The sequence below is a fragment of the Bubalus kerabau genome, chromosome 4 (genome assembly GCF_029407905.1).
Source record: "Bubalus kerabau isolate K-KA32 ecotype Philippines breed swamp buffalo chromosome 4, PCC_UOA_SB_1v2, whole genome shotgun sequence".
Classification (NCBI taxonomy): Eukaryota; Metazoa; Chordata; class Mammalia; order Artiodactyla; family Bovidae; genus Bubalus; species Bubalus kerabau.
In genome coordinates this window covers 150,756,701-150,774,524 of record NC_073627.1, presented here as the reverse complement: position 1 = coordinate 150,774,524, position 17,824 = coordinate 150,756,701, and the positions used below count along the sequence as shown (strand labels likewise).

At 39.5% G+C, this 17,824-nt stretch overlaps 1 protein-coding gene and 1 long non-coding RNA gene across 2 annotated transcripts; one reads left to right on the top strand and one right to left on the bottom strand.

The window, feature by feature from the left end:
* The first annotated feature begins 368 nt into the window (after positions 1–368).
* PRXL2C (peroxiredoxin like 2C) lies at positions 369–16,912 on the top strand. Its single transcript, XM_055579032.1, has 6 exons — positions 369–642; positions 1,073–1,141; positions 2,018–2,071; positions 2,385–2,490; positions 7,701–7,832; positions 16,062–16,912. The coding sequence occupies exons 1-6, from the start codon at positions 445–447 to the stop codon at positions 16,187–16,189; spliced, it is 687 nt and encodes a 228-aa protein (XP_055435007.1). The 5' UTR covers positions 369–444; the 3' UTR covers positions 16,190–16,912.
* LOC129650487 (uncharacterized) lies at positions 6,286–8,539 on the bottom strand. The gene is made up of 3 exons (XR_008713794.1): positions 8,406–8,539; positions 6,498–6,714; positions 6,286–6,398 (listed from the first exon to the last, which is right to left on the bottom strand). It is a non-coding gene; the product is annotated as an uncharacterized LOC129650487 (long non-coding RNA).
* Positions 16,913–17,824: the final 912 nt, after the last annotated feature.

Sequence of the window (17,824 nt, the reverse complement as noted above, 5' to 3'; positions counted from 1 at the left end):
CTCGCTCTCCTCTTTTCTCTCTTCTCTCTCTTCCCCCAGTCTCCCCGCTCCACGCCGTCTCTCTGTCTCCGTCTTTCTCTCTTCCCCGCACCCCGTCTCCTGTCTCTGTCTCTCCTTCTCTCTCCGCCCCCGCCCTCCCTGTCTCTCTCTGCGTCTCTGTCTCTCTTCCTACCATGAGCGGCTGGGTCAGAAAACTCGAGAGTGGTTCTGTACCCTTCTGCAGCTTCGGAACCATCAGAGCCACGTCAAAAGGAGACTCGAGGTCTTGCCTGAGAACCGCCGGGTGCACCGGGTTAGGCCCCGGAGCTCCGCAGCGAGCCTGGGCCCCGGGCAGCTCCGCCCCATGGAGAGCCCCGCCCCTTGCGCTCCGCTTGGCCGCCCTCCAACCCACCCAGCCTCGATCCCGCTCGGTCGTTCTCCGAGGGCCCTCGGACGTAGGGCGCGATGGCAGCCCCCTCCGAGGCCCCGGTCACGCGGCAGGTCAGCGGTCACGCCGCCCCAGCCCCAGTCCCAAGCGGCCCCGCGAGCTGGCAGTCCCTGGCCGCCGCCGTGGCCGAGCTGCCGGTGCTGGACGCCTCCGGGAGGCCTGTGCCGTTTGGTGAGCTGTTCCGAGAGCGCCGGGCTATCGTGGTCTTCGTGCGGGTGAGCACGGGCGACGGGACGATCCGGCGCAGGGACCTCACCTGCAGGCAGGGATGGAGGTTGTTTCCACGGCCTCCTCTGGGGGGAGTTACATCGGGCCTCTGGAAGGGTCCAGGACCAGAGAACGGAGCCCGCCGGGCCTGACCCTTCCTCTAGTGGTCGTCCACTAAAGGTTTCTGGAAGGCGTACTCCGCTCTCGCTTCCTTGAACGGAAAAGGAAAAGCAGCCCGCCAAGCCAAGGCCATTTTCTCAGCGAGCGAAGAGGCCTAACAGAGACTGCGTGGGGCCCAATTTCAGTGCACATTTGGGCACCCTTGACATCTCTAACCGTCTTGGCTGTTGCATTACGTCACGCATAAGTACTTGGTTATTTCTGACTTCGAGAGTGTTAGTTGCTAACTTGTCCTTTTTGCCTGTGTTGGGATTTCAGCATTTCCTGTGTTACATCTGCAAGGAATATGTAGAAGATCTGGCCAAAATCCCCAAGAGTTTCTTACAAGTAAGTTTCCCTAGAGTGAGCAGCAGCGTGCCCCGCTTCCGGGCGGCCTGGTGAAACTCACCTGCCGCTTATGAGGAGTGTGATGGCATGAGGGGCGGAACGCACCGCCTCTCCAGCGCAGACGCTCACAAATCCAGATTATCACCATCCCACACATCTCCCCAACACCTCCAAAAAGGGAAGAGACTCATTGGAAGTGTATTTCTGTCCTATTCATTACTGCCTGACTATAAAAGTACTAACCATAATAATAATTTTGATGTTACCTAATAACCTGCCTATTCTCAAATGTTGATTCATAATTACCAAAAACAGAAATGCTAGAAATATTTTCTTTTCTTTAGTTTTATAATACAGACACTCCAAATAGTTGTTCATTACAGGAAGTTACTAGTATAACTTTAAGGTGAAAAAGTTGTATCCTTAATGGAATTACAGCTCCACATTCTTGTGACAGCCACGTACAGGTGTATTTCTTCAAGCATATAGAGGTTTGTCCCCAGGTTAGCTTTTTAGTGAAAGCATTGGTAGCTTCTGTAAAATTAAGATCTGTTTTCAGCAGACCTTGTCAATTGAGATGTGAAAGAATAAAATTGTCTGATTAAATAACCCTACTTTAATAGTTTTTATTCTAGTTCAATGTATGCCTTTTGGGAAAATGTAGAGAATTACTGACTATTATTTTTAAATTCTTACTTAGCAAAAGAATCATCTGAATTAATTGAATATTTTAGCATAATTGCTTTGACTCATTCCATTCTTCTGGAAGCCTATAGGTGGCATTAAAATGGAAGAAAAGAATTGGATTAGGGGAAGTTATAATTAGGGGAAACATAATTTCTAATAATATGTATATGTCCTTTTTCTCTCCTAAAGGAAGCAAATGTCACTCTCATAGTGATTGGACAGTCATCCTACCATCATATTGAGGTAAATATATAGCCAGTTGGGACCCTAACAGGCTAAATATGTTTTAGACATAAAAATTATATAATTACTTAAATCACTGAAGTGTTAGTCACTCAGTCATGTCCAACTCTTTGCAACCCCATGGACTTATAGCCTGCCATACTCCCCTGTCCATGGAATTCTCCAGGCCAAGAGTGGTAGCCATTCCCTTCTTCAGGGGATCTTCTGACCCAGGGATTGAACCTGGGTCTAAATTTGCTAAAATTTAGTCAGATTATCACTATTTTTCTCTCATTTGTCTTGATAAAAATTCCAACTATACTTTTTTTTTCAGCCTTTCTGTAAACTAACTGGGTATTCTCATGAAATCTATGTTGATCCTGAGAGAGAAATTTATAAAAGATTGGGAATGAAAAGAGGTGAAGAAATTGCCTCCTCAGGTAAGACATGTCTCAAGTAGGAAATGCTAATAGTGTATTTCACATTTCACATAAGTATATATATGCATAGGGGAACAAATGGTAAATTCATAAATCAGCCTGCTCTTTATGATTCTAGTAAGTGGTCCAGATTCATGATACTCTAAAATTCATTTCCTGGATGTAATGACATGGAAGGCTGTTGGTGAAGTTCTAAATGAATGAAAAAATGCAAGTTCAAAGCAGTGTTTTCAGTGTGATTTCATTTTTGTGAAAATAAAAACCATTTTCATAAACATAAATATCTATACTATTATATATGTGTATGTGGTGAAAATTGTTTTAAAAGACATTGCAATGTTTACCCCAAGACATAGGAGTGAGAAAAGTGGCTTTTATATATATATATATATATATATATATATATATATATATTTTTTTTTTACAATGAGTATATTTTATTTTTGTATTTAAAAGAAAAATAATATTGCTTAAGTTAATACATTTTCATACCTCAACACCATGGCTTTGAACACTCTTATGTTCTTTAACTGATGAAATCTTAGTTTTCATCTAAAGCCCAACTCAAAGGGGCTCTAAATAGCTCTACCAGCAGAAACAATTGCTTCCCTCATTGTTTTTTAATAGCACCTTGTACTTTATTATATACTCTATGATTGAACTTAAGGTGATTAGTAGTATAGTTAGTTGAAAGGTTTGATGTTTTATTCATCTCTGTATGGTCTACATTCCCTACTCTTGCACAGTTCTTTATAATTAAAAGTGCAATAAGCTTTAGGTGAGCTATTGATATGGGTTTTAGAAAAAAGGAACTTGGCTTCTGAAATACCAAGCAAGAGAACTCAACTAGAACCCAGATCACTTATTCTCAACAAATGTTGAGAATGACACCCATGGCACCCACTGTGTTGGCTGTTCCCAGGACAACTGTGACAAAAGACGCAGCCCCTGCCCTCCCAGTGCTCATAATCTACCCTGGGAGAAAGAAGCAAACAGTTAATTACATTACAGCTTAGGGCTTGTAAAAGAGGAGAGCATGTACTGGCAATACCTGTAATACAGAAATGCCTGTAATACCAGAAATGCACAGGAAGAAAAGAATCTGGGAGGGCTTCTTAGAAATGGTGTTGTCTAAGCTCACTCTTTAAGGAGTTAGCTGGATGAAGTGAGGCTGGGAATGCTGCAGCTGACAAAAAGTAGCACATCAGTATGAAAAATTTTGACTCTTGGAGAACTGCAGTTCTCTCTGTCTGGCCAGAGCCTAGGAGCCAGTTGGGAATTGTGTGAGCCATTCTGTGTCTGGGAACAAGCCAAGGAATTTGGATTTGTTCTCAAGGCAGTGGGGGTGTCATAAAAGTGTTTGAGTGGAGAAGTCTTGTTGCCAGATAGAGAAGCAATTGGAACGTGCCAAACGGGAGGTATCAATTGTCATTGGTATTCTTGACAAGTTTGTAGTAATAGGCTAGAAAGAAATGACAGGGCCTGAAGTAGAGACACAGAGGGACAGATCACAGAGCTGCTACTTATGAAGCGGAGTTGACATGATCCCTTCCTTTACTAATATTTTTAAAGAAAGCGACCTAAACTTTATTAAAACTAATGATGAGGTACCATAGATAGAGAATTTGTTCTTTTTTTTCTCCTCTCTTTTTAGTATAGGAAATTGCAATGGTACAGATTGTGAACCTTAATCTTTGGTAGACTATTTTCCTGTGCTGTATCAGAGCCTCAGCATATGTAAGGTCTGTTTATCATTTAGCTGCTTTTGATATAAACTGTGAGTTTTACTTTAGTAACACCTCATCATTCATTGCCTCAGTAAAGAGAGAGAATTGCAAAGAAAACAGATGAATTTAAAGCAAAATACATGCTTATAATTATAAAGAAACTATATTCAAATCATTTAAACTCCTTTGATCTGTGTCAAACAACTCTTTTTCCAAACAGAAAACATTAGGTTCTCATGAAATGATTTTTTAAAGTTCCCACCTGAAAAAGCACAAGTCTTAGAATCAGTCTAAGAATAATCCTACTTGAAAACCACATTGAAAATAAAATATAATAATTTAAAATTAATGGGACAGGTTATAAAGACAAAGAATAAGAAAATAAAGCCACTAAATTCAAGGAAGTAATGGGTTTACCTGATATTTCATTTTGCCTTACTTGATAATAAGCCAGTTTATGGTATTAAATCTATAGTGATTGCTATAGACAGCAGATAAGTGCATGCAGGAAACATGCTTCTTACAATACTTAATCTAATATTTCAAATTCAAATTCTGGTCTTGAGTCCAAGAATCAAAGTAAAGAGGAAAAAATTAAAAAAAAAAACCCCAGGAGTTTTACACATAACTAAATTCATAGTCGCAAAATTAGATTGTGCTTTACAGCCAAGATTGTGAAATTCTAGGTTGTGGAATCTTCTTCTATTGAATTTTTAAAATTTCAGAAATATTAAATGACCCTTCTTTGGACATAAGGGGATAGTTTGGATTTATGAACATTTATTTTAGATATAAAATCCTTAAAAACATAAACTTTAGTCTCTTTACCCATGTCTCTAAGTTAATGAGAATGTATTTGTTTCTTGGTAAGATGAATGAATGTCCATCCTCCTCTAAACATGAAAGAAACAGAAAAGTTGGAGAGATGAAGAAAATAATAGTTATCTGGATATATTAAGAAATCAGTTAGGTCAAAGGCAGCATAATCATTAAAGTAAAAAGCCCAAAGCACTAGTTGAAGCTGGACCCCAGGGCTGAGGGGTTAGCTCTGTGCTGTGACTCCCACAGGAGAAGATAAATGGGACTGGTAACTAGTGTACACTGGTTGACATGCACCTGGAAAGGCAGACTGCGGCAGGCAGGAAGACCTGGGCTGCAATGTCTCACTGCTCTGTCACTCTCTGGCCTTAGAATTGGTGGAGTCCAGATTTTTTTTTTTTTAATAAAAGGCAGGGGTAGGAAAAGGATAAGTTATAAGACAGGTAGTTTCTTTACTCAAAGGTAGTGAAAGTATCAGTCACTGTGAGAAAGGAAATAGAAAAACTGACAAGCAAAGATGGAGAGGTAGCTATAGTTAACTGTTGTTACAGCTAAACCTCAAAGTCTCAGTGGCATATAAAGAATGAGGTTAGTTCCTATTCATTCACATTTCAAGAAGGATATTTCTATTGGGTGCTTCTCCAAGCAGCAATTGAGGGACACAGTAGGAAAGACTCAGGCCTCTTCCATCATGTGGCTCTGCCATTGTCAATCCAAACTTCAAAGGATGTATTTAGGTTGGTGCAAAAGTAATTGATGTTTTAGACCATGAATTTTAAATCATAACTAGACTCAAACACATCTTTATTAATCAAAGTAGGAATCATTACAATCAACACATTTTTGCCAACAAGAAATAAGTGGGTTTATTCCTGTAGTGTAAAAATCCATTCTTTGGGATTCAACGAACTCTTGGAAAGCATTTTCTGCCTCCTGCTTGTTGTGGAAGCATTTTCCCCGCTGAAGAAGTGGTAGTCAGTTGGCAAGAGGTCAGGTGAATATGGCGAATGAGGCAAAACTATGTAGCCCAATTCATTCAACTTCTGAAGCATTGGTTGTGCTATGTGCGGGCATTATCATGGAGAAGAGCTGGGCCCTTTCTATTGACCAATGCCAGGAGTAGGCATTTCAGTTTTTGGTGCATCTCATCAATTTGCTGAGCATACTTCTCAGATGTAATGGTTTCACCAGGATTCAGAAAGCTGTAGTGAATACAGTGACCACGACCTTTTTGTGGTGCAAGTTTGGCTTTGGGAAATGCTTTGGAACCTCTTCTCTGTCCAGCTACTGAGCTGGTCATCACCAGTTGTCATATAAAATCCACTTTTCATTGCACATCACAATCCAATTGAGAAATGCTTCCTTGTTGTTGCATAGAATAAGAGAAGACAACACTTCAGAATGACATTTTTAAAAATTCCCAGTCAGCTCATGCGGCACCCACTCATTAAACTTTATCACCTTTCCAATTTGCTTCAAATGCCCAATGACTGTAGAATGGCCTATGTTGAGTACTTTGGCAACTTCTCATGTAGTTGTAAGAGGATCAGCTTTGATGATCTCACTTGGTCGTTGTCAGCTTCCGATGGCTGGTCACTACGTTCCTCATCTTCAAGGCTCTTGTCTCCTTTGCAAAACTCCTTGAACCACCGCTGCACTGTACATTCATCAACAGTTCCTGGACCAAATGCATTACTGAGTTGTTTCTACTGCTTTATGATTCATTTTAAACTCAAATGAGAAAATTGCTCAGATTTGGTTGTCTAACATCATTTCCATAGTCCAAAATAAATATGAAATAAATAGCAATAAGTCATTAGCAAAAAAACATAAAATGAGAAATGTGCATTAAAATGATATATAACATAACCACATTTATTAAGAATGTATTCCAAAATCAAATGGCAAATTTCAACAATGCAAAAAATGCAGCTATATTTGCACCAACCTAATAGAAAAAACATGGATAATCACCTCTGGAGAGGTTTTTAGGAGATGCTGTGGAAGTGGCACACGTTATTTTACTCATTGGTTTGATTGTAGTCATACAGCCCTACCAAACCCCAGGAAGACTGGGAAATGTTTAGTTGTGGTCCCAGAAAGAGTAAACAAGTTTCGACCAGCATATAACAGTAGTCTGTGCCACAATGTCTTCTGAAGAGGAATGTAGTTATCTATTACTAGGTAAGAGACGAAACCAAATATAAATGGGGGATTAAAAAGGAAAGTGCTGCCAGTTTGAGAATTCTATAGCTGACATTTTTCGGTGGCAGAAAATTGTCTGGGTCTGTCATCACTTCTTCTTTTAAAGCAGTAGTTCTCAACTGGGGACAATTTTGACCCCTCCCCCCTGCCAGGGGATATTTGTGTCTAGAGACATATTCAGTTCTCACAGCTTGGTGAATGGTGGTTGCTATGGCATGTAGTAAGTTCAGAGAGCACAGATGATGGTATTCACCCTACGTTACTCAGGACAAAGACTTATCTGGTCTAAAACATCGGTAGTGAAAGGCTGAGAAACTGTTCTTCGAAGGAAGAGAAAAAGGCAAGTCAAAAGTAAGATAACACATAAGAGAGAGACTGTTTTCTAAAAATACTAACGTTATCTTAATATCAAGTCAAATATAAAATGATAACATCTAAAGACAATTCCTAATATTTCAGGACAGAGCCCCCATGTAAAATCAAATATACTCTCAGGAAGCATTCGGAGCCTGTGGAGAGCAGTAACTGGCCCTCTTTTTGATTTTCAAGGAGATCCAGCTCAGCAAGGTGGAACACTCATTTTAGGTCCAGGTAAGCATCAAAGCTCAGCTTCAGCAGTGTGCTTTTTATGCTTTCTGGAAGTCAAGTGGCCATCCACTTTCTTTATAAAGTAGCCACCATGTAAAAGTGGACATGGCGGCAGTCAGGATGCTGTGCTTTCACAGGGGACATCGTTTGTTTTCAAACACACCTGTATATTTTTGATGTCTGTTTACTGGATGTACTGTGGCCATCATTCCATGCCTGAGTGATTCCAGGTATTTGGGATAGGGAAAATCAGTGGTGCTTCGGTAATTTGTATGTGGTTATCATACTCTTTAAAAATTTCAGTGGAGGTGAGCAGACGACCCACAAAATGCAAAACAATTATACCAAAGAAATTCTTGCACTGTTAAGAAAGTTCTAGGACCCACAACAGATTTCCTAACCTGGGGATCTGGCAAAGGGACTGAGAACCCCCAGAGAATTTAACTTTGGAGGCCGCTGAGATTTGATTACAGAAGTTATACAGGACTAGGGAAACAGACTCTTGGAGGGGACAAACAAGACCTTGTGTACACCAGGACCCAGGAGAAAAGAGCAGTGACCCCACAAGAGACTGACCCAGACTTGCCCGGGAGTGTCCAGAAGTCTCCAGTGGAGACGTGGGTTGGTGGTGGCCTGATGCAGGGTCGGGGGCACTGAGTGCGGCAGTGCATCCAGAGGACCTTTTGAAGGAGGTCGCCTTTATCTTCATTACCTCCACCATAGTTTGGTCTCAGGTCAAACAACAGGGAGGGAACACAGCCCTGCCCATCAACAGAAAATTGGATTAAAGATTTACTGAGCATGGCCCTGCCCCTCAGAACAAGATCCAGTTTCCCCCATAGTCAGCCTCTCCCATCAAGAAGATTCCATAAGCTTCTTATCCTTGTCCTTCATAGGGCAGACAGAATGAAAACCACAATCACAGAAAACCAATCAAACTGATCACACAGACCACAGCCTTGTCTAACTCAATGAAACTATAAGCCATGCTTTGTAGAGCCACCCAAGATGGATGGGTCATGGTGGAGAGTTCTGACAAAATGTGGTCCACTGGCAAAGAGAATGGCAAACCACTTCAGTATTCTTGCCTTGAGAACCCCATGACAGTATGAAAAGGCAAAAAGATATGACACTGAAAGATGAACTCCCCAGGTCAGTAGGTGCCCAATATGCTACTGGAAAAGAGTAGAGAAATAACTCCAGAAAGAATGGAGAGACAGAGTCAAAGTTGTGGATGAGCCCAGTTAGTGGATGTGACTGGTGATGGAAGTAAAGTCCAATGCTGTAAAGAGCAATATTGCTTAGGAACCTGGAATGTTAGGTTCATGAATCGAGGTAAATTAGAAGTGGTCAAGCAGAAGATGGCAAGAGTGAACATCTATATTTTAGGTGAACTAAAATGGACTGGAATGGGCGAATTTAATTCAGATGACCATTATATCTACTACTGTGGGCAAGAATCCCTTAGAGGAAATGGATTTTTTCAGCATTATGTTTCCCATGTAGCTATTACAAAATATTGAGTACAGTTCCCTGTTCAATACAGTAGGTCCTTGTTGATTACCTATTATATATATAGTAGTGTATATATGTTAATTTCAGACTCCTAATTTATTCCTCCCCCCATTTCTCCCCTTTGGCAACCATAAGTTGAAGTCTGTTTCTGTTTTGTGAATAAGTTCATTTGTATCATTTTTTTTAGATTCCACATGTAAATGATGTCATATGATACTTATCTTTCTTTGATTAGTTCATTTAGTATGATAATCCCTAGGTTCATCCATGTGGCTGCAGATGGCATTATTTCATTCTTTTTTATGGCTAATATTCCACTGTGTATATGTGCCACATCTTCTGTATTCATTTCTCTGTTGATGGGCATTGGGTTGCTTCCATGTCCTGGCTATTGTAAATAGTGCTGCAGTGAACATTGGAGTGCATGTATCTTTTTAAATTATGGTTTTCTCCAGATTCATACCCAGGAGTGGGATTGCTGGATCATATGGTAGTTCTTAGGGTTTTTTTAAATTTTTTATTTATTTACTTTTGGCTGTGCTAGGTCTTTGTTGCTATGCAGGCTTTTCTCTAGTTGTGGCAAGTGGCAGCTCCTCGCTAGTTGTGGTGCACGGGCTTCTCGTTCCAGGGGCTTTTCTTGTTGCCTGCGGAGCGCTGTAGCACTGAAGCCCTACTGTAGGGCTTCAGTAGTTGTGGCCTGTGGGCTCAGGAGTTGTGGCTTTGGGGCTCTAGAGCAGAGGCTCAATAGTTGTGGCATGTGGGCTTAGTTGCTGCTCAGCATGTGGAATCTTCCTGGATCAGGGGTTGAACCCATGTCTCCTGCATTGGCTGGCAGATTCTTTACCACTGAGCCACCAGCGAAGCCCTATATTTAGTTTTTTAAGGAACCTCCATACTGTTCTCCATAGTGGTTGTACCAGTTTACATTCCTACTGACCCTGTAAGACGGTTCCCTTTTCTCTACACCCTCTCCAACATTTATTGTTGGTAGACTTGTTGATAATGGCCATTCAAACCAGTGTGAGGAGATACCTTATTGTAGTTCTGATTTGCATTTCTCTAATAAGTAACAGTGTTAAATATCTTTTCGTGTACTTTTTGGCCATCTGTATGACATCTTTGGAGAAGTGTCTCTTTAAATATTCTGCCTATTTTTGATTGGTTGTTTGTTTTTTGATTTGAGCTGCATGAGCTGTTTGTATATTTTGGAGATTAATCCCTTTTGGTTGCTTCATTTGTACATATTTTCTCCCATTCTGTGGGTTTTCTTTCCATTTTGTTTGTGGTTTCCTTTGCTGTGCAAAAGCTTTTAAGTTTAACTAGACCCCATTTGCTTATTTTTGTTTTGTTTTCATTACTCTAGTGGAGAAGGCAATGGCACCCCACTCCAGTACTCTTGCCTGGAAAATCCCATGAATGGAGGAGCCTAGTAGGCTGCAGTCCATGGGGTCGCTAAGAGTCGGACATGGCTGAGCGACTTCACTTTCTCTTTTCACTTTCATGCATTGGAGAAGGCAATGGCAACCCACTCCAGTGTTCTTGCCTGGAGAATCCCAGGGACTGGGGAGCCTGGTGGGCTGCCGTCTATGGCGTCACACAGAGTCAGACACAAATGAAGTGACTTAGCAGTAGCAGCATTACTCTAGGAGGTAGATCCAAAAGATATTGCTATAATATACGTCAAAGTGTTCTGCCTCTGTTTTCCCCTAGGAGTTTTATAGTATGCAATCTTATCTTTAGGTCTTTCTTTAATCCATTTTGAGTTTACTTTTATATATTGTATCAGAAAATGTTTTAATTTCTTTTACATGTAGTTGTCCAGTTTTCCCAGCACCACTTATTGAAGAGACTGTCTTTTCTTCATTGTGTATTTTTGCCTTCTTTGTCATAGATTAATTGACCATAGGTGCTTAGGTTTATTTCTGGACTTTCTATCCTGTTCCATTGATCTATAAGTAGCTTCACTGATCAATTTGGACCACCTAAAATTCCTTTGTCTTCCCTCTGCTAAATGGTTGGGCATTGGAGCTCAACCATGTTCAAGTATTGAACACCCAAAAAGCCTAACTCACTGTCTCATAAACTAATTTTTCTTGGTTCTTCTTTGTCTTTAAAACTGTCCATATTAGTGAGTGTAGCTGCTCCAAGTTATAAAATTAACATTTACTTTAATAAATTCCAGATGTCTAAAAGGAAGTCTATAGAAGGAAGATTTTGACCAAGTATTGTAACTTTTTGCTGCTGAAGCATTATAGCTAGCTAAAATCTTTCATTTTATTTAATCTCCCTTTTCTTCTCACAAATTTACACTGGTTAGACTAGCCAAAAAACAAGCCTTGTTTTATGAGAATGAATCCTATAAATTCTCCTAGAATGACATTGAGTCATACTTCTGAATGAATTATTTCCATCCTCAGACTTGTAAGGCATCATTTTTTGAGTCCCTCATCTTTAAGTTTTGACATCATTTGAGCATGCATTCTGTTGTTTAAGAATGAAGAGCACACAGAAAGCATCATTTGTGTGCCAAGATGGGAACAGACTTAATAAAGAGAAAATTTTGATACTACGCTTTGGAAAAATTATAGCTTCTTTAAGGAAAGAGCTGGGTTTACTTATTTATACAAATATCTTATCACGGTTAACCAAGTATTTTATTTTGGAATCCCTTAGAAGAAATGGAGTAGCCATCATAATTATCAAAAGAGTCTGAAATGCAGTACTAAGATGCAGTCTCAAAAATGACAGAATGATCTCTGTTTCCAAGGCAAACCATTCAGTATCACAGTAATCCAGGTCTATGACCCGACCAGTAACACCAGAAGAAGCTGAAGTTGAATGGTTCTATGAACACCTACAAGACCTTTTAGACTAATACCCCAAAAAGATGTCCTTTTCATTATAGGGGACTGGAATGCAAAAGTAGGAAGTCAAGAAACACCTGGAGTAACAGGCAAATTTGGCCTTGGAGTACAGAATGGAGCAGGGCAAAGACTAATAGAGTTTTGCCAAGAGAATGCACTGGTCATAGCAAACACCCTCTTCCAGCAACACAAGAGAAGACTCTACACATGGACATCACCAGATGGTCAACACCAAAACCATATTGATTATATTCTTTGCAGCCAAAGATGGAGAAGGTCTATACAGTTGGGAAAAACAAGACCGGGAGCTGACTGTGGCTCAGATCATGAACTCCTTATTGCCAAATTCAGACTTAAATTGAAGAAAGTAGGGAAAACCACTAGACCATTCAGGTATGACCTAAATCAAATCCCTTATGATTATCCAGTGGAAGTGAGAAATAGATTTAAGGGACTAGATCTGATAGACAGAGTGCCTGATGAACTATGGACGGAGGTTCGGGACATTGTACAGGAGACAGGGATCAAGACCATCCCCATGGAAAAGAAATGCAACAAAGCAAAATGGCTGTCTTAGGTATTTACAAATAGCTGTGAAAAGAAGAGAAGCGAAAAGCAAAGGAGAAAAGGAAAGATATACCCATTTGAATGCAGAGTTCCAAAGAATAGCAAGGAGAGATAAGAATCAGCAATCAATGCAAAGAAATAGAGGAAAACAATAGAATGAGAAAGACTAGAGATCTCTTCAAGAAAATTAGAGATACCAAGGGAACATTTCATGCAAAGATGGGCTCGATAAAGGACAGAAATGGTATGGCCCTAACAGAAGCAGAAGATATTAAAAAGAGGTGGCAAGAATACACAGAAGAACTGTACAAAAACGATCTTCATGACCAAGATAATCATGATGGTATGATCACTCACCTAGAGCCAGACATCCTGGAATGTGAAGTCAAGTGGGCTTTAGGAAGCATCACTACGAACAAAGCTAGTGGAGGTGATGGAATTCCAGTTGAGCTCTTTCAAATCCTGAAAGATGATGCTGTGAAAGTGCTGCATTCAATACGCCAGCAAATTTGGAAAACTCAGCAGTGGCCACAGGACTGGAAAAGGTCAGTTTTCATTCCAATCCCAAAGAAAGGCAATGCCAAAGAATGCTCAGGCTACCACACTATTGCACTCATCTGACACGCTAGTAAAGTAATGCTCAAAATTCTCCAAACTAGGCTTCAGCAATACATGAACCATGAACTTCCAGATGGTCAAGCTGGTTTTAGAAAAGGCAGAGGAACCAGAGATCAAACATCTGCTGGATCATCGAGAAAGCAAGAGAGTTCCAGAAAAATATCTATTTCTGCTTTATTGACTATGCCAAAACCTTTGACTCTGTGGATTACAATAAACTGTGGAAAATTCTAAAAGAGATGGGAATACCAGACCACCTGACCTGCCTCTTGAGAAATTTGTATGCAGGTCAGGAAGCAACAGTTAAAACTGGACACAGAACAAAAGACTGGTTCCAAATAGGAAAAGGAGTACATCAAGGCTATATATATTGTCATCCTACTTATTTAACTCATATGCAGAGTACATCATGAGAAATGTTGGACTGGACAAAGCACAAGCTGAAATCAAGATTGGTGGGAGAGATATCAATAACCTCAGATATGCAGATGACAGCACCCTTATGGCAGAAAATGAAGAAGAACTAAAGAGCCTCTTGATGAAGGTGAAAGAGAAGAGTGAAAAAGTTGGCTTAAAGCTCAACTTTCAGAAAACTAAGTCATGGCATCCAGTCCCATCACTTCATGGCAAATAGATGGGGAAACAGTGGCTGACTTATTGTTTTGGGCTTCAAAATCACTGCAGATGGTGACTGCAGACATGAAATTAAAAGACACTTACTCCTTGGTAGGAAAGCTATGACCAATCTAGACAGCATATTAAAAAACAGTGACGTTACTTTGCCAACAAAGGTCCATCTAGTCAAGGTTATGGTTTTTCCAGTAGTCATGTATGGATGTGAGAGTTGGACTATAAAGAAAGCTGAGTGCCAAATAATTGATGCTTTTGAACTGTGGTGTTGGAGAAGACTCTTGAGAGTCCCTTGGACTGCAAGGAGATCCAACCAGTCCATCCTAAAGGAGATCAGTTGTGGGTGTTCATTGGAAGAACTGATGTTGATGCTGAAACTCCAATACTTTGGCTACCTGATGCGAGGAGCTGAGTTATTTGAAAAGACCCTGATGCTGGGAAAGATTGAAGGCTGGAGGAGAAGGGCATGGCAGAGGATGAGATGGTTAGATGGCATCACCAACTCAATGGACATGAGTTTGAGTAAAGTCCAGGAGTTGGAGATGGACAGGGAGGCCTGGCGTGCTGCAGTTCATGGGGTCGCAAAGAGTTGGACACGACTAAGCGACTGAACTGAACTTATTTGATAAAAAGCCTATAACTCAAGGTCTACTTGTAAAGGTCACATGCTGAACTCCTACAAGTGGTAAAACAGAGTTGATGGGTTTATGATCCAATTTTCCAGTTTATTGTGATCCATACAGTCAAAGACTTTGGCATAGTCAATAAAGCAGAAATAGATGTTTTTCTGTCCATGTGTGACATTACAGATTCTCTCAATTTCAAATGAACCTTGGGACATGACCTGAAATATGGGAATGTCATATCCTCGTGCAATGCCTATCTTGTTGACCCTCCCCAGCCTTTGAGGAGTTATGGAACCATAAAGAGGCTTTGTACCACTGGTTGAATAGCATGCTGAGAGACATCAGTTATCAAAAATGTGATATCTGTAGGTTTATGATATTTAATCTACAATGGTTAGTGTGGCTAGCATATAGGTACAATGCAGAAAACAGGCCTCTTATAATATTTAGTAATCTAATGTTTTATGTTAAAATTCTGGTCTTGATTCCAAGAATTAAAGTAAACAGGATCTAGACTATACTACTATTTCATTTGAGCATGTAGAAGAAATGTATTATATAACTGATTGTCTTAATGCTCTTATTTTTCAGCCTCTTTTAGTCTATGGTTATAATATATGTAGGCTATTAAATTGGTAATTAGGAGTAAATTTTTTAAGGAAGTGATTTATTCTGTTATCACATTTAAGAAACAGATGATTTTCTGGTTTGATATGTACACTAGTTCCATATTCTTCCTGTCTGTTTGACAAGCTGTTTTATTTAATTACATTTAATGAACTGTGGTGTTGGAGAAGACTCCTGAGAGTCCCTTGGACTGCAAGGAGATCCAACCAGTCCACTCTGAAGGAGATGAGCCCTGGGATTTCTTTGGAAGGAATGATGCTAAAGCTGAAACTCCAGTACTTTGGCCACCTCATGCGAAGAGTTGACTCATTGGAAAAGACTCTGATGCTGGGAGGGATTGGGGGCAGGAGGAGAAGGGGACAACAGAGGATGAGATGGCTGGATGGCATCACTGACTTGATGGACGCGAGTCTGAGTGAACTCCGGGAGTTGGTGATGGACAGGGAGGCCTGGCGTGCTGCGATTCATGGGGTTGCAAAGAGTCGGACATGACTGAGGACTGAACTGAACTGAACAGAACAGAAGGTTATAATTTAAGAGTCTTTCCCTTTGGAGCTCATAAAGCATTAAGTACCAACCTTATTTAACCATAATTTTTGTCATGCTTTACTATCTTAATTAAAATTTATTGTCTCGTTATATGGAGAATGCTATGTACTCCAGGTAAATAACTTTTTCATTTGGAGTAATTAGAAGTTAAAATACTGCTCTGATTCTAGAAAGCAGTACATCTAATGAATAACCCTATATGTTAACCTTTACCTTTTATTCTTATTCTCTTCTAGGTAACAACATCCATTTTATACACCATGATAGGAATAGGTTGGATCATAAACCCATCAACTCTGTTTTACAGCTTGTAGGAGTTCAGCATGTGGACTTTACAAGCAGACCTTCAGTTATCCATGTGTGACATTACAGATTCAATTTCAAATGGACCTTGGGACATGACCTGAAACATGGGAACGTCATATCCTTGTGCAATGCCTATCTTGTTGACCCTCCCCAGCCTTTGAGGAGTTATGGAACCATAAAGAGGCTTTGTACCACCGGTTGAATAGCATGCTGAGAGACATCAGTTGTCAAAAATGTGATATCTGTAATTTTATAGCTTTTAAGGTTTTATTTTATATAACAATTTTGGTAAAAAAAAAAAACAACTAAATTTTACTTACACAAAGTAAGTATACTTACACAAACTTTAAAAGCTATAAAATTATAAATGCCATTCTTTATTTTGCCTTATGCTATCCATTCAATGAAGATATTTTTGGCCATTAATCATACATTTTTATAAAGAACATATAAGGAGAAAGGGAAGTAACCAAGAACATTTGATCCATTGAGAAAAACAGGAACTCAAACTCTGTAAACAGCATAATCGTATTTTTGTAGGTATACTTTTATATTTTTGTTTGCGTAAAAAGAAGGACAGGAAGTAAACACACCAGAGTATCACCAGTAGGTATCACTAGGTGGTAGGATTACAGGGGGGTTTTTTTCCTGTACTTTTTTATATTTTCCAACTATTCTGTTATGAACATGATTCATTTTTTGGCAAAGAAAAGGTCTTTAAAAATTATATGAAGAATATGGTCCTACATAGCAAGCTCCACAAAGGTGCAGTTATACAGGCTGCAGGCCATACGTTTCTAATTCTTTACTCAGAGAAAACACAGCAGACCAAACCTCCGTACAGCCTACGCGCACAGGCTTTGAGCACACACCCAGTATCTGTTCACTAGGATTTTGTTTAGGGGGACAGGGGTTACTACTAAAAGGAGAAAAATATGTTTGCAATATTTGATACGTGTTTAAAATATAATCAATATGCTTTTTGAAAGGAAATTTTAAGAATTGTTTAAACTGAAAAAAATAAGAAATTTTGTAATTTAAATGTACACTATGATTTGGTTGTATACTCTCAAACAGCTTCTACTTCCCACCCCCAAGTTGCTTTTACTTAATGAACAATTGTCATCTTTTATTTTCTAGAGTCTTAATATCTTTAGTGGGAAGTGTCCTAGGAATTCTGATGAAAAGTACAGCAAGATTAAAATATTGCTAATTATTAGCAAGTATAATACTGCTTTGAACTTAAAATACTTTTATAACAAGCATATAAAGGTCATACACAAAATATACTTTAAAGTGTCCAAAAATCTGAATCTATTTTCATGTGTATATAGACAGAAATCATGTTTTTAATAATGGAAATGGGATAGCTCATAAAAATTAAAATTAAGGTGTTTTGTGCTATTTTATTAAGTAAGGAAACATTGGTGGCCCGCATCCCTTTATTGACTTTAGACTTAAAACTGCTGAATCATAGCTGACACAAAATTTATATGTTTACATTTATATTGTATTATAAAAATGTACATATAAAAATGCTATATTTTTTAAAGATACATAAATGCTTCAGCGAGGAACAGTTACATAAATACAGTGCAAGAGTAAATTGCCTACCCAAACAAACTGTGAGAGAAGCTGATGTTGAAAACAGTTTTTTAAAAAGCAAGCATGGCAGTTTATACTTTATTGTTAT

Bases quoted from the DNA above. Each gene is read 5' to 3' on its own strand.
- PRXL2C (XM_055579032.1), top strand. From the start codon at position 445: ATGGCAGCCCCCTCCGAGGCCCCGGTCACGCGGCAGGTCAGCGGTCAC. The intron at 643-1,072 runs GTGAGCACGGGC...TTGGGATTTCAG, and splicing joins CTATCGTGGTCTTCGTGCGG to CATTTCCTGTGTTACATCTG. The intron at 1,142-2,017 runs GTAAGTTTCCCT...TCTCTCCTAAAG, and splicing joins TCCCCAAGAGTTTCTTACAA to GAAGCAAATGTCACTCTCAT.